At 41.7% G+C, this 15,201-nt stretch overlaps 1 protein-coding gene across 2 annotated transcripts in view; it reads right to left on the reverse strand.

The window, feature by feature from the left end:
- Positions 1-15,201, reverse strand: part of LOC126335259 (sialin-like) — a 138,350-nt gene that overhangs the window by 78,698 nt on the left and 44,451 nt on the right. The window contains exon 1 of one of the 2 annotated variants that reach the window (XM_049998302.1): positions 11,998-12,240. The exons of the other annotated variant lie outside the window; for it this stretch is intronic. Within the exon in view, the coding sequence (XP_049854259.1) occupies positions 11,998-12,076 (79 nt within the window). The 5' untranslated portion in view covers positions 12,077-12,240. Of the gene's footprint in view, positions 1-11,997; positions 12,241-15,201 lie in introns of those variants that run through there. 2 annotated transcript variants of the gene reach the window in all.

Raw genomic sequence — 15,201 nt, forward strand, 5'->3', positions numbered from 1 at the left:
TTTATTGTTTTGAATCAATTGCCACTTTCTGCGCCATACATATATCTTGTCTAAATCATTTTGCAATTGATTTTGATCTTCTGATGTTTTTACTACACGGTAAACTACAGTATCGTTCGTAAACAATCCAAGAGTGCTGCTCAGATTGTCTCCTAAATCGTTTGTATACTCTTAGATTAGGAAGAGAGAGGCTATATAAGAATTCCTTGAGGAAAGCCAGCCATTACTTCTGTTTTACTCCATGACTTTCCGTTATTTACTACGAGCTGTGACAGTCACTCCAACAATACCACATTTGCATGCAGTGTGATAAGAAACCACTTGTGAGAAAGTGTACGGAAAGCCTTCTGGTAATGTAGAAACATGGAATCTAAGATCCCCCGCGCTCAATCGTTTGAAGAGCCAGTTGTGTTTTATACGAACTGTAAGTTCTGAATCCGTACTATTAAGAGATCGTTTACTTCAATGTACACTCCTGGAAATTGAAATAATAACACCGTGAATTCATTGTCCCAGGAAGGGGAAACTTTGACACATTCCTGGGGTCAGATACATCACATGATCACACTGACAGGACCACAGGCACATAGACACAGGCAACAGAGCATGAACAATGTCGGCACTAGTACAGTGTATATCCACCTTTCGCAGCAATACAGGCTGCTATTCTCCCATGGAGACGATCGTAGAGATGCTGGATGTAGTCCTGTGGAACGGCTTGCCATGCCATATCCACCTGGCGCCTCAGCGTTCGTGCTGGACGTGGAGACCGCGTGAGACGACGCTTCATCCAGTCCCAAACATGTTCAATGGGGGACAGATCCGGAGATCTTGCTGGCCAGGGTAGTTGACTTACACCTTCTAGAGCACGCTGTGTGGCACGGAATACATGCGGACGTGCATATTCCTGTTGGAACAGCAAGTTCCCTTGCCGGTCTAGGAATGGTAGAACGATGGGTTCGATGACGGTTTGGATGTACCGTGCACTATTCAGTGTCCCCTCGACGATCACCAGAGGTGTACGGCCAGTGTAAGAGATCGCTCCCCATACCATGGTGCTGGGTTTTGGCCCTGTGTGCCTCGGTCGTATGCAGTCCTGATTGTGGCGCTCACCTGCACGGCGCCAAACACGCATATGACCATCATTGGCACCAAGGCAGAAGCGACTCTCATCGCTGAAGACGACACGTCTCCATTCGTCCCTCCATTCACGCCTGTCGCGACACCACTGGAGGCGGGCTGCACGATGTTGGGGCGTGAGCGGAAGACGGCCTAACGGTGTGCGGGATCGTAGCCCAGCTTCATGGAGACGGTTGCGAATGGTCCTGGCCGATACCCCAGGAACAACAGTGTCCCTAATTTGCTGGGAAGTGGCGGTGCGGTCCCCTACGGCACTGCGTAGGATCCTACGGTCTTGGCGTGCATCCGTGCGTCGCTGCGGTCCGGTCCCAGGTCGACGGGCACGTGCACCATCCGCCGACCACTGGCTACAACATCGATGTACTGTGGAGACCTCACGCCCCACGTGTTGAGCAATTCGGCGGTACGTCCACCCGGCCTCCCGCATGCCCACTATATGCCCTCGCTCAAAGTCCGTCAACTGCACATACGGTTCACGTCCACGCTGTCGCGGCATGCTACTAGTGTTAAAGACTGCGATGGAGCTCCGTATGCCACGGCTAACTGGCTGACACTGACGGCGGCGGTGCACAAATGCTGCGCAGCTAGCGCCATTCGACGGCCAACACCGCGGTTCCTGGTGTGTCCGCTGTGCCGTGCGTGTGATCATTGCTTGTACAGCCCTCTCGCAGTGTCCGGAGCAAGTATGGTGGGTCTGACACACCGGTGTCAATGTGTTCTTTTTTCCATTTCCAGGAGTGTATTTCATAATATTCGAACATAAGCTGCGTTCCAAAATCCTACTACAAATATATGTTGGTGATTTGGGCCTGTACTTTATTTCGTTTGTGTACTGGCGTTATCTGTGCAAATTTCCATTCTTTAGGTACGCATCTTTCGCCGAGCGAGCTGTTCTATATGTCTGCTAGGTATGGAGCTAATATATCAGCATACTCTGAAAGGAACCTAAGTGGTATACTATACAGTCCGGACCGGAAGACTTGCCTTTATTAGGTGATTGAAGCTGCTTCGCTACACCGCAGGTATCTACTAAGTTATCTGTGTTGGCAACTGTTCTCGTTTCGAATTCTCTAATATGTACTGCTATGTCTTCGGTGAAGCAGTTTCGGAAAACTTTAGTAATCTGTTGTAGTGGTGCTGTCATTGGTAACGTTACCATTGTTATCACGCAGTGATGGTACTGACTGTCTTACCGTTGGTGCACTTTACGTACGCCCAGTATCTTCGGATTTTCTGACACATTTCATTGCGAAATGTATTGGAAACATCTCCTATAGAAGTCCTCACTAAATTTCTTCTGTAAAACATCGCCAACTTCCCGAAGGCATTCAATACAGTTTCACGATGACGTTTAGTGAACAAATCACGAGCCTCCCAATTTCAGGACTTCCTAACAAATATACCTAAATACATTCTTAACGTGATTGAATTAACAGACGTAAAGGTAAAGCTGGAAGTACCCCTATACTGTTAACAATATACATAAATGTGCTGTCTATAGTATCTGATCATATCTGTGACTGGATTCAGCGCTGTCTACCAGAAACTACATTATTGACGGGACGAAATCGGCAGGTATAAAGGTAATTTCTATAGCACACCCAAAGCAGAGTTTGCACGTATGACATAGTGGATAACGTTGTAAGCTCTATAAGCCTTTTTGCGGACGATGTGCTGTAATGAAGGCAGCAACGGCAGAAAGCTTGTGAGTTGCAAGACGACCAGCAAAGGCTCGATGGAGTAAGGACTGGAAGTTTTACTTGAACGTCTATAAATGTAACGCATAAGAGAATTGGCCCATGACTGTTCTATTGCATTAGTAGCGATAAGCCACTGGAAACATAGTAATATCTTTGATTAACTCCGTGGAATGACCAAATAAAACTAAATGAAAGGAACGCAGAAACCAGACTGGCATTACATTTCGGAATGTAATAAATCTACGAAAGGAATAGCTTGCACAATATTTGTTTGACCGATTCTTGTGCATTAGCCCACTCAATCTGGTACCCTTACAGTTCGGATCAATGGAGGGAGGGAGAGAGGCGGAAGTTTGTCATGTGATCATTTAGTAGGGGCTAGAGCGTTTCTGAAACAGAACTCAACTTCTAGCCATTATAAGAGGTTTGCTGCTGGAATACTAAGAGCTTAAGTCCTAAGAGCATTCGGGAAACATATACATATTACTTCCACATTGTCTCGCCTACGGACAACAAAGAGGAAATCAGAGAAAACAGAGCTCCTGAAATTAATCTACGTTCTCCCCATGCACGATTCGCAAGTGGAACAGGGAATGCGGAATATTTATAGTGGTATCAAAAATACCCTTCGTAGCTTCTGGAATATGGGTGCAGATAAAATGAAGCACGGTAATTTTACATTCTTTTTTTATGGTATTGTCGACAATGGTGAAAAAACAACTCTTGTTGTTACTTTTCTGTCAGAGACGAAGGAGCACAATTGCGCAGTCTGTATTTGTTGCGAAACATTGTTTATCAAGACGACTGAGTAATCTTGTGACGAAAATTTTCTCCATTGTAATAAGCTTCGCATCTTGTACTAATGATTCAAGATTGTCATTCAAACTCAAATGTAATAAGTTTCAATTTTTTTAGTGTACAAATGCTATGTGAAAATGTGTATCCATGATCAAATGTAAAATTCTAAGTAAACTCTTGTGTACGTAGAAAGTGATGTGGCTCAGTACCATAAATTTATACCTCTGTAATTAAAAAAAAATGCCGTGCGAGCAGTTGAATGTTGGAACTCAGAGGAAGAGAGTTTCGCCTGTGTCGTCTTCCGGAAAGTTAACGTTCGACAATTTCGGGACGAAAGAGTCTATTTCGAGCTAAACTGACAGTAACCAGGAAGTTGGACAAATTGAAGTAAGTGGGTTGGAACAGTTCTTTGAAGATCACAAGAGTAATGAAGAATCTTCCAGGGACTCATCTGGTGCCACTGTTGTAACAAACTGTTTTAAGAAGAAACATCTAGTTGTGTAATTTTCAACGGAGAAGATAGCCTGATGAAGGAGGCGGCGGAAAGAAAAAGACAAAAAACCTAAAATTTGTTAAGAAGTTAGAAGCACGATGAATTCAAGATATCGGATGAGCAAGAATTGGACGGGATTCAAAGAAATTCGAGTGTATGGTACATTAACACTGACACTGTACGTAGTTAATACTAGCATTTATTTTGACAAGGAAAGGTGGAGAGACAGCAAGCTGTAAAGGACGTGGGATTAAGAAGAGTGTGCCTTAAACGACATTTGTGTTACTGGAAACAGTCTTGGAGCAGTTAAAATCATTTACTGTGAGGACTATCACACGTTCATTATAAGCTTCTTTAATACTGGCGAAACTCTACGAGTTATGTATGCGTCCGTTGTTGAAATCAGAACTGTGTGTTCGTAATGTAACTCAGAATACCAACTTCCATATTTCACCTAAAGTGTTCTTTGCTTTATCACAAAATTTGTTTTGGAGCAGCTCATTGGAAGAAAAATAATTTTCGTACAATTTTCAACGCTTGAATTCAGGGTTTGTCGGGACTTTGTAGCTTCCCGCTACATCTACCGAGTAGGGATCTATCATCTCCCAACAGGAGCCATCGTTCCACTCCGAAAGAGAGGCAGCCATTCCACAAGCAACAGCGGAAGTACTATAGATAAATATTTCAACATGATAGTATATAAATATGAATAACAGGGAAATACCTTTACATCATCAGTTATTTCCGAAAGTTAATAATAATAATAATAATAATAATAATAATAATAATAATAATAATAATAATAATAATAATAATAATCATAATCATAATAAGTATATTCTATTCTGCAGACAAAATTAAGACATTACTCGCAGTCAGTTTTCCTGCGTTACTGTATGAAATCCCTGTAGTTGAGTCACATCGTGTAGGAATAATTGTTTCCATAATTGCGAAGCGTTGTTCTATACTCTCATTTTCTGAAAGTGGCAGGGGGAAAATACAGGGAGCGAAAGACTGTAATCTGTTCAGAAACCAGACGGCCGTTTCATGTGTAGAGGAACATGACAGGGAAGCAATGGTTGGGAAGGGAGTGAGACAGGGTTGTGGCCCCTCCTCGATGTTATTTAATCTGTATATTGAGCAAGCAGTGAAGGAAACAAAAATTCGGAGGTGCGCAGATGACATTTTAATTCTGTCAGAGACAGCAAAGGACTTGGAAGAGCAGCGAACTGAATTGACAGTGTCTTGAAAGGAAGATATAAGATGAACATCAAAAGCAAAACGAGGATAATGGAATGTAGTCGAATTAAGTCGGGTGATGCTGAGGGAATTAGATTAAGAAATGAGAGACTTAAAGTAGTAAAGGAGTTTTGCTATTTGGGGAGCAAAATAACTGATGATCGTCGAAGTAGAGAGGATATAAAATGTAGACTGGCAATGGCAAGGAAAGCATTGCTGAAGAAGAGAAATTTGTTAACATCGAGCATACATCTAAGTGTCAGGAAGTCGTTTCTGAAAGTATTTGTATGGAGCGTAGCCATGTATGGAAGTGAAACATGGACGATAAATAGTTTGGACAAGAAGAGAATAGAAGCTTTCGAAATGTGGTGCTACAGAATAATGCTGAAGATTAGATGGGTAGATCACGTAACTAATGAGGAGGTATTGAATAGAATTGGGGAGAAGAGTAGTTTGTGGCACAACCTGACTAGAAGAAGGAATCTGTTGGTACGACATGTTCTGAGGCATCAAGGGATCAAGCGTGGAGGGTAAATTCGTAGAGGGAGAGCAAGAGATGAATACTCTAAGCAGATTCAGAAGGATGTAGGTTGCAGTAAGTACTGGGAGATGATGAAGCTTGCACAGGATAGAGTAGCATGGGGAGCTGCATCAAATCAGTCTCAGGACTGAAGACAACAACAATAAAAGATCGCAAAAGCCATATTTGATAACCTTAACAAGAACAATATATGTGTCATAGCTATTTCACATTACTGATTCAATCCAGTTACTGATCATGCACCGATTGTTTAATAGAGCTTCAATAGATACACAACAGGACAGACTAACTGCACGCACGAAGATTTTCTCTTACGACATTAATACATAATAACTTCGCAGTAGTGGAGACGTAATGTAGTTTACCTGTAAGAGAGAGAGAGAGAGAGAGAGAGAGAGAGAGAGAGAGAGAGAGAGAGAGAGAGAGAGAGAGACTTTCATTTGCGAATGTAAGCGCGAGACTTCAGACATTAGTTGAATTCTGACAGATTCTGCTAGGATTGTAGCCTGTGTAGAGACAGACTTCCGACTCTTTGTTAAGAACAGTGACCACCGGTACATCATTCATACATCCATAGCGAAAAAACAGCATTACGAGGTAAAATTTCAGAGTAGGTCAGCTTGTTTTGTATCATCGTCAAATAGAGAGTGTATCACGAATATGGTACGCGTTTTGGGGTGGCAATCAGTACAACAAAAGCATTTTTCGTTGCTGCGAGATCTCAATCACCAGCTTTCTCCCCAGAACGAGCAAATAATTTGTTTTTCCCGCGCACTTTTAGAGTGGAAGCGTAGAGAACGAATGAAAGTGGTTCTATGAAACCTCTGTCAGGCACTTGAGTGTGAATTGCAGAATAGTTATAGCTGTAGATGAGTTGTAATAATCAGGTAATTAAGATAATTACATTTAACGGTTTTAACATGAAAAAACATGTTTAGAGGAGACATCCAGCGAAACATTTGTCAATTCACTGTTCTCGCCACGCTCGCTGTACATGTCGAAAAAATTCTGTTTTGTATGTGAAAGCTTGTTTTTGTATTTTAAACAACACAAAATTAAAAATGTTTTACTGAACCACAACGCGATTATAAAACACTGCTACAGTAAAGCGAACAATTTCGCTGGTTTCAGCGTACTTCGCGGCCTATGAGGAACATATAAAGTAATAGGCTTCTGGAATCTATTACTTGGTTGTAAATTAAATAATGTACCTCATTACTTGTAATTATTAGTTTATTCCGCCCAGGGAAAATCCAACAAAGGCTGTGTGTTCCGGCACAGTGTCGTTTAAGAAGGTCGAGACTTATGGAGGTGTTCATCTAAGTTCAGTGGCAGACGCTACAAAACAGGCATTCAGCTTCGACAGACTTACTGTTAAAATTCTGAGGGCGTAGAATATCCAACTCGGCTAACCTATTACTTCCTTGCAAACACGCACCTGACGAAATGACCACGACGAGCTCAAGAGAGGAATTGGAGATCACACGGACAGCCAACCGTCTCTCATAATTCGCGAATGGGAGAGCAAAGGGAGGAAATAATAGTACCAACATGAATACTTCACGGTGGCTTGCGGGAAATAGATGCAGAAATGCACTGTATGAGACATCAGTTTATCAATCGAACGTATGTTCGAGTCCTGAGGAATTTCATCAAAGGGTGGATTTCAATAGCTGCCACACACCGTAGTTGCGTCTGTCCGACAACTTTATACGTATAAAGTTTCCCAAAGTCGTATCGGCTTTATCTTCATATGCCCGTATGGGGACGAATTCTATGGCAAAACACTTGTGATTGTGTGCGCGACCGGTTCGTATAACAGCAGAGTATAATTCGATCGATTGATCTCAGGACCGATAAATAACACCTCCCCCTCCTCCCACACACATACCAACACACTATATATGGAAGAAAATTATACAAAGGTAGACATTCTCCAACCCATCACGCCACACACGATTAAAATTATTCTGCGTTCTAACTTACATCGTATCCAAACGTCACGTATAATAGCTGCGTGTTGCTAGCAGGTTAGTTAACTATTCACTCACTACGTCCAACTAGGAGGTGCAAAATTTGGAATGAGTTTCACCACAAATATAGCAAATGCTGTAAAACTAAATACCATACTCAGTTACTTCTTGTAGGTAGGAAACTAACATTTTCTTTGCAATTTATTTTTTTCACTTCCGACACGAATCGAGAGGTTCATGATGCCTTAGATAAAGATTTAAGTTCCGGGTAGAGTTATTGAAAGTATTTTACTCATTATGATTTGCTTGTTGTTTTCGAAACTGGAAGTTTGGTTTAATAAAGTCCACCGACACTGTCATAAGGCGGAAACAGAATAATTCTAAGATCAACTTTCTTTACAGTCTAATTTAACATTGTCAGAAGAAGAGAAAGAAATATGAAAATTTTTAATGAAGGAAGAACTTTTCGTTCTCGGGATGAAACTTGGTTCTCAAGCGGATCAAAATTAAGTCTCAAGAGGTAAAACTGGTGAAGCAGTCAACCCGAACATCAAAGTGCTTTCGTGCCCTAACCGGCTGAAGTAGTCAGTGATGTCCCCGACTTTTCTTTCGCCTGCTGCACTTGGCATTTCGTTATTGTTGATCGTAGCAAATCAGGTAACTGTATACGGCAGCCAGTGTTAATCGCTCATGGTGTGTAATCTTTGTTGTCAGGTCTAGGGCCTGAGAGCACAACCGTTCAAAGATGTTTACAATAATTTTTATTAGAAAGGTTCGCTCTTTTTCCGTAATATATATCTATTTACGAGGTGGAGGTTAGGGTGGACGTATTACGTCACCGTAAATTGTAGTAACTGATATAGAATAGCAGCTAACCTCATTTACGAAGTACAGGGTATTACGAACGAGCTATGTGATTAGCTTCCCACGACCTGCTCACGAATCGTCGCGTTCGCTTTCTATCATTCATCAAGCGGACCGCTACGAACAGCAGCAACCATCTGAAGTGCCGTATTACCCCCAGTCAATTTGTTAACTCATATTAATTAAATCCTGTATGAAAAATGTCTGCTGAGTACAATAGCCAAGTGAATGAATGAATATTAAGGTTTTACGACTTGTCCGCGCAGTCATTAGAGAAGAAAAACCATCTCAGATATTTAAAGAGTGTGTGTGTGTGTGTGTATATATATATGAGAGAGAGAGAGAGAGAGAGAGAGAGAGAGAGAGAGAGAGAGAGAGAGGGGGGGGGGGGGGGGCAAAAAGCGATCGCGCCCTTTCCAAAGGACATTTGCCTTAAGCGATTTATGGAAATAATTGAAAACTTTTGTCTCGATGGCCAGACGTTAATCGGCAAGCCTATCCTCGTGCTTACGAGTCTCTTATTTTACCAAAGCGCCACCGCGCTGGGTGATAGTCTCAGCTTTCCTAATACATACATGGAAGTCCAACTTTTCTCTCCGTATGTTGTTAAGGTAAAAATCCTCTATAGAAGTACGAGACCACTTTTTATTTAGCACTCGATAATAGTATTATCTTAATTTCTTATAAATGGCGCATTTGAATACTCGTTTCAGATTATCCATAAAATCGAACAGTTACATAAAGTGAGCTGATAGTTTCTGTAGGTGTTTGATTTTATGTTTAATCTGAAGATGGAGATAATTGAAACGCTTCGTGTGCGACAACCCATACATTGAAATGAGCAAAAGTGAACGTGCAGCCGCGAATAACACTTATCTGGCGTAAAAGCTAGGCGCGCCTGGGTGAACTGCATAATGTCGTGCTTGGAATGAATTCGCTTGTGCGCCGGTGATGGTCGGTCTTCTAGCGCACTTCAGTGCAAGCAGTACTGAAAGCTTTCGTCTGCTATCTTGTCTACTTTATTTGTTGACATGAGTTGCCTAAGGGATTGAGTGGTCAGAAGTAAATGTAATACTGCTGAAAAAAGAATACATATCAAGCCTGAGGGATTGAGTGGTCAGAAGTAAATGTAATAGTGCTGAAAAAAGAATACATATCAAGCATGCTTCTGTGACCCAAGAGATACACAGAGTAAATATCTAAGGGAAAAAAAATGTTGTAGAAAATTTCCAGCGCACTCAAAGTAAGCCAGCTAGTTGGTTGGTTGGTTTGTTGATTTCAGGGAGGGACCAAACGGTGAGGTCATCGGTCCCATCGGATTAGGGAAGGATTGGGAAGGAATTCGGCCGTGCGCTTCGCAGGAAGCATCCCGGAATTGAACAGTAGCGGTAACTGAAACCACTGAAAACAAATCAGGATGGCTGGACGCGGGTTTAAACCAACGTCCTCCCAAAAGCGAGTGCAGTGCACTAACTACTGCGCGTCCTCGCTCGGTGCACTCAAGATCGTACAGGAGATTTGGGAAAAACAATAAATTGGATGCTTGCATCAGGCGGGAACGGACTGAATAAGCACAAGCTAGGTATTAAAAAGAGAAAGCACAATGAAGTTATGTTGAACGTTTCTCGTGGAGAAAAGGCGTCTGGCAAAAAGTACTTTAAAAATGAACACACAGCCTCGACCGCAAGAAACATTTTGTCGTAACTATTTTATCAGAATCTTCAGACCTGATACCACGGTGGTAGGCGTTGACGGTGAGCGGAGCAAGTGTTACAACTTCACGAACGTCAACGCGAGCAGTTTACGTTCGGGGAGTTTTAACACCTGCTCCGTTCACGGCCACCGCCTAACATCGTTTTATCAGTTCTGAAGATGGTCATAAAATAACCAAAACCGGTTACCACAAAATGATTTTGTGGTCAAGACTTGTGGTCATTTATTAAGTGCAATAAAATTTGTTTGACCTTAAGAAGTGCCATAATATTGCTACTACGCTGATTAAAATTAAAAAAAAAAAAACATTCGGAAGACCTGATAATTCTAGTTGCTTACGTCCATAGTACCTATATTTGCGACTGATGTATCGCTTATTTGATGTCAAGTATGGTTTGCCCGAGATTACTTTATCTGCCCTCTAACAAACTACAAAGCAGATTTTATCAGGTATCATATGTGACATCGTATGCACATTCCACATTTCATTAAATACATTTTATTGGAAAAGCAACACGTTAATTTCGGAGCAAAACAGCTTCCATCAGAGAAATTATTCAGAGAAATAAAAATGAAGATGCTGACGTCTTTTTTCTAGTGTTCCGAATGGAGGTATCTGGTCAGATCCAACGTAGTCAACAAGAATCTGTCTAACAAAGCAAGAAATTTGGAATCCAAAATAATCAAAAAAGTAAATTGTTTGCCTGTATAGATTCGAAGACCGAAAATTTCTGTTAGTTCCGTGAAAACCAGCGGTGTACATCTCAATGTACATGTCAGTAGTAAGTATTGCAGATACACTCTTTCAACAAACCTAGATAACTATTTTATTTGAAAAATGCTATTGTAATCCAAATTAAGTTACCGATAGAAGGTAAGCAGATCCCGATATGTCTTTCTTCTCATGCACTAGGCTAAATTTAGATGGCATTAGCATAAGCAACAGACAAAGTTATTAGTGTACAGATTTAGTCTCTAACAGTTGCTTCTCTTTCGGTGCTGTGGTCTTTAACTAGTTATACACGCCTGAAAGTTTTTCCTCCTCCATGAACTATAAAAATGAATGCACATGCATACTGTGAATGAATGTTTACTCCATTATCAGAAATTGCCAGTTTCGAACAGCTACAAAAGTCTCTTTTTCCGAACGAAGGGCAATATTAAACCATTTGCAACACAGTGTAGGCAGCACTCTTAGAAAATAAGCGAATTGTGACGTCTGTAAGAATAACCATGGAAGTGAACAAGTTATATTACAGACAGGCGGTCATAAGCTTTCAAATTCGGGTTAGGGATCACTCTTAAGTAACCAAACGGTGTTAGAATTAACAGGACAGCTTTCGAGAGGCATCTAAATCGCCAAAAGATTGAATTGCGGAAAACTGTGGAATACAGAGTTAATACTTAAAGCTCTGAAAACTGAATGCGTTGGAAGAGCTTGATTTTAACACAAGTCACCGAAAAGAACTCAACATGTTCGGTACATGTTATTCCGCCTTCTTGAGAGAGATGCCCTATGTTAGTTGTTGCATTCACCTGATGTGGACAAAAAATCGTCGATAGAAGGACGGCGGTTGTCGAGTTTGCGACAGCGGGCAGTGGTGGCGTGACCCATGACGACAGACGCTGGAACGGCACAGGAGCAAACAGACTGGCGCGTACTCGGCTCCCTTCTAGCTAGTCGCCACAGCGACCTCTGTGCACTGCTGTCGGCACAAGAATACACGTGATTTCCTGTTTAGTTCGCAAGACTGTCGTCTATCTTCATAGCGAAGTGGTCAGCGCGCGAGGTTGTTATGGGGAGGATCTATGCTCAATCTGCGGTACTGCCAGGAATTTTTCCTTCGTGGGAGGAGTGGGATTGGTTGCACACAAGGTTATAATGCGAATTAAGGGACTACTTGAGAGAGGGTTGAGAAGCTACAGCGGCCGAGGAAACAGCTGTCTGCACCTAATCCCTCCAAACCGCATCCTAATGACGCTATTGCCAGAGAATGGCCCGTTAGGGCTTAACGACTTTTTTATGTGGCCCAGTGGCCAAGTAAAAGTCTGTGGCGCAAGATCGGAACTGGACTATTGGCCTGACTGCAGGCTTTCTATTCGCCACGACGTAAAGAGGGAGAGATCTGCGATGCTCGGATTGATAGCGGACTTGAGTGGACCTGGATGGAGGGACTGGAGTCTGGTGCTCTGTCGGCTAGACAACCACGGCTACTCAGTGGGTTATGTACCCCACTAAATATTAAAAGATCGGCACCCGATCCACAGTCAGTTTTCTGAGATTTTTCTTCCGCTTATCGCTTCTCTGGCAATCATTCATGTAAGTCACGCCTGGTTGTCTAGTGGTAAACTGAGAGATCGCGCGATCGAATCCTGGCCGGACAAAGGAAATTTCAGTCTTCAGCTCTGTGAGGAGTCACCAGTACCCGAGACGTAGTTCGGATTCTACTTTAAACTGTAGGTCCTATTTTTCCGATTGGATAACTGGGGTAGTTTAGCGACACCAAAGTATTCGAAGTGGCGCCAAACTGAAAGACTTCCCCTCTGCCTTTGAGTCACACGATATTATACTTCTCATTCTTCTTCTTAATTTAAGAAACGCTTAGTCGTCTGACGTCAACGTTAACTGTAGGTCCCTCTATAGCTGGCTGAATAAGTCAGCTTGTAATACGACCGCTCACTGTTAGTGATGGTGCTACATTAGTACTTCTCTTTCTCCAGCTGCGTTTGTCAAATAGAGTTTCCCAATCGGCTGGTCGTAATTGGTTGATTTACATGATTTATTTAGTCCAACAATTACTTACGACTTCTTTAAGAAGAATACGGTATTATGGAAATAAAGGTTGTAACTGATAATAAGTGTTTATAGACAACAGTATATATGGTTTATTGTTACGTCTTAAAAAAAGGGAACAATTTGATTGAGAAGAGTCCTTATGCCACAAAAGCGCAAGGAGGTGCATATCGATGAAAGTTCATGTTTACTGTAACTCGAAGCAAATGATTAAATTTATCATCATCTCCAAACGGATGCAGTTTCGCTCTTGATCTCTCGTAACGCACACTTAAACCCGTCATTCTTCTCAGCGCTGTCGACCAAATGTTGTCTTCAAATATTAACTCCCGGCATCAAAAATAATGGTAACCCACAACACAATGTCGGTAAGTAGAGCTGCAGATCACTTAGTAGCATACGTGGGTTGTTCTTGTTGTGGTCTTAAGTCCTGAGACTGGTTTGATGCAGCTCACCGTGCTACTCTATCCTGTACAAGCTTCTCCATCTCCCAGTACTTACTGCAACCTACATCCTTCTGAAACTGCTTAGTGTATTCGTCTCTTGGTCTAGCTCTACAATTTTTACCCTCCCCGCACCCTCCAATGCTACATTCGTGATCCCTTGATGCCTTAGAACATGTCCTACCAACCGGTCTCTTCTTTTTGTCAAGTTCTGCCACAAACTCCTCTTCTCCACAATTCTATTCAATACCTCCTCATTAGTTATGTGATCTACCCATCTAATCTTCAGCATTCTTCTGTAGCACTACATTTCGAAAGCTTCTATTCTCTTCTTGTCCAAACTATTTATCGTCCATGTTTCACTTCTATACATGGCCACACTCCATACAAATACTTTCAGAAACGACTTCCTGGCCCTTAAATATATACTCGATGTTAAAAAATTTCTCTTCTTCAGAAACGCTTTCCTTGCCATTGCCAGTCTACATTTTATATCCTCTCTACTTCGACCATTATCAGTTATTTTGCTCCCCAAATAGCAAAACCCCTTTACTTCTTTAAGTGTCTCATTTCCTAATCTAATTCCCTCAGCATCACCCGACTTAATTCGACCACATTCCATTATCCTCGTTTTGATTTTGTTGATGTTCATCTTATATCCACCTTTCAAGACACTGTCCATTCCGTTCAACTGCTCTTCCAAGTCCTTTGCTGTCTCTGACAGAATTACAATGTCAGCGGCGAACCTAAAAGTTTTTATTTCTTCTCCATGGATTTTAATACCTACTCCGAATTTTTCTTTTGTTTCCTTTACAGTTGCTCAATATACAGATTGAATAACATTGGGGAGAGGCTACAACCCTGTCTCACTCCCTTCCCAACCACTGCTTCCCTTTCATGCCCCTCGACTCTTATAACTGCTATCTGGTTTCTGTACAAATTGTAAATAGCCTTTCGCTCCGTGTATTTTACCCCTGCCACCTTTAGAATTTGAAAGAGAGTATTCCAGTCAACGTTGTCAAAAGCTTTCTCTAAGTCTACAATTGCTAGAAACGTAGGTTTGCCTTTCCTTAATCTTTCTTCTAAGATAAATCGTAAGGTCAGTATTGCCTCATATGGGTACTGACTGCAAAATGTGAGTTGAGTTAGTAGTAGTAAATTAAAACGTAATTCTTGATGTTGAAGTTTTACTATTTGTACAACAAAAATGTAGTATGTGACAAACTTTCTTCATTTGGCCATTTTATGGGAGAGGTGTTCTCGAGAAAAAGTTTAGAAAATGTATGAGATTACGTATAAAATTTGTTAGCAATCGCTAGATGCTCTCATTCTCAAATACTGGATGAAGATAGACTCCGAATTTGCGCGCATGAGTTACTCTGCCTTAAGCCATATGAAATTATTATTACCGAAGTCTTACACAACCAGGTTTCCGGGGCTTATTCCCTTCTTCAGGTGCAGCTAAAATCAGTGCTAAGTGTACATGCCCAAGTTAAGTTAAAA

Source organism: Schistocerca gregaria, chromosome 2 (genome assembly GCF_023897955.1).
Source record: "Schistocerca gregaria isolate iqSchGreg1 chromosome 2, iqSchGreg1.2, whole genome shotgun sequence".
NCBI lineage: Eukaryota > Metazoa > Arthropoda > Insecta > Orthoptera > Acrididae > Schistocerca > Schistocerca gregaria.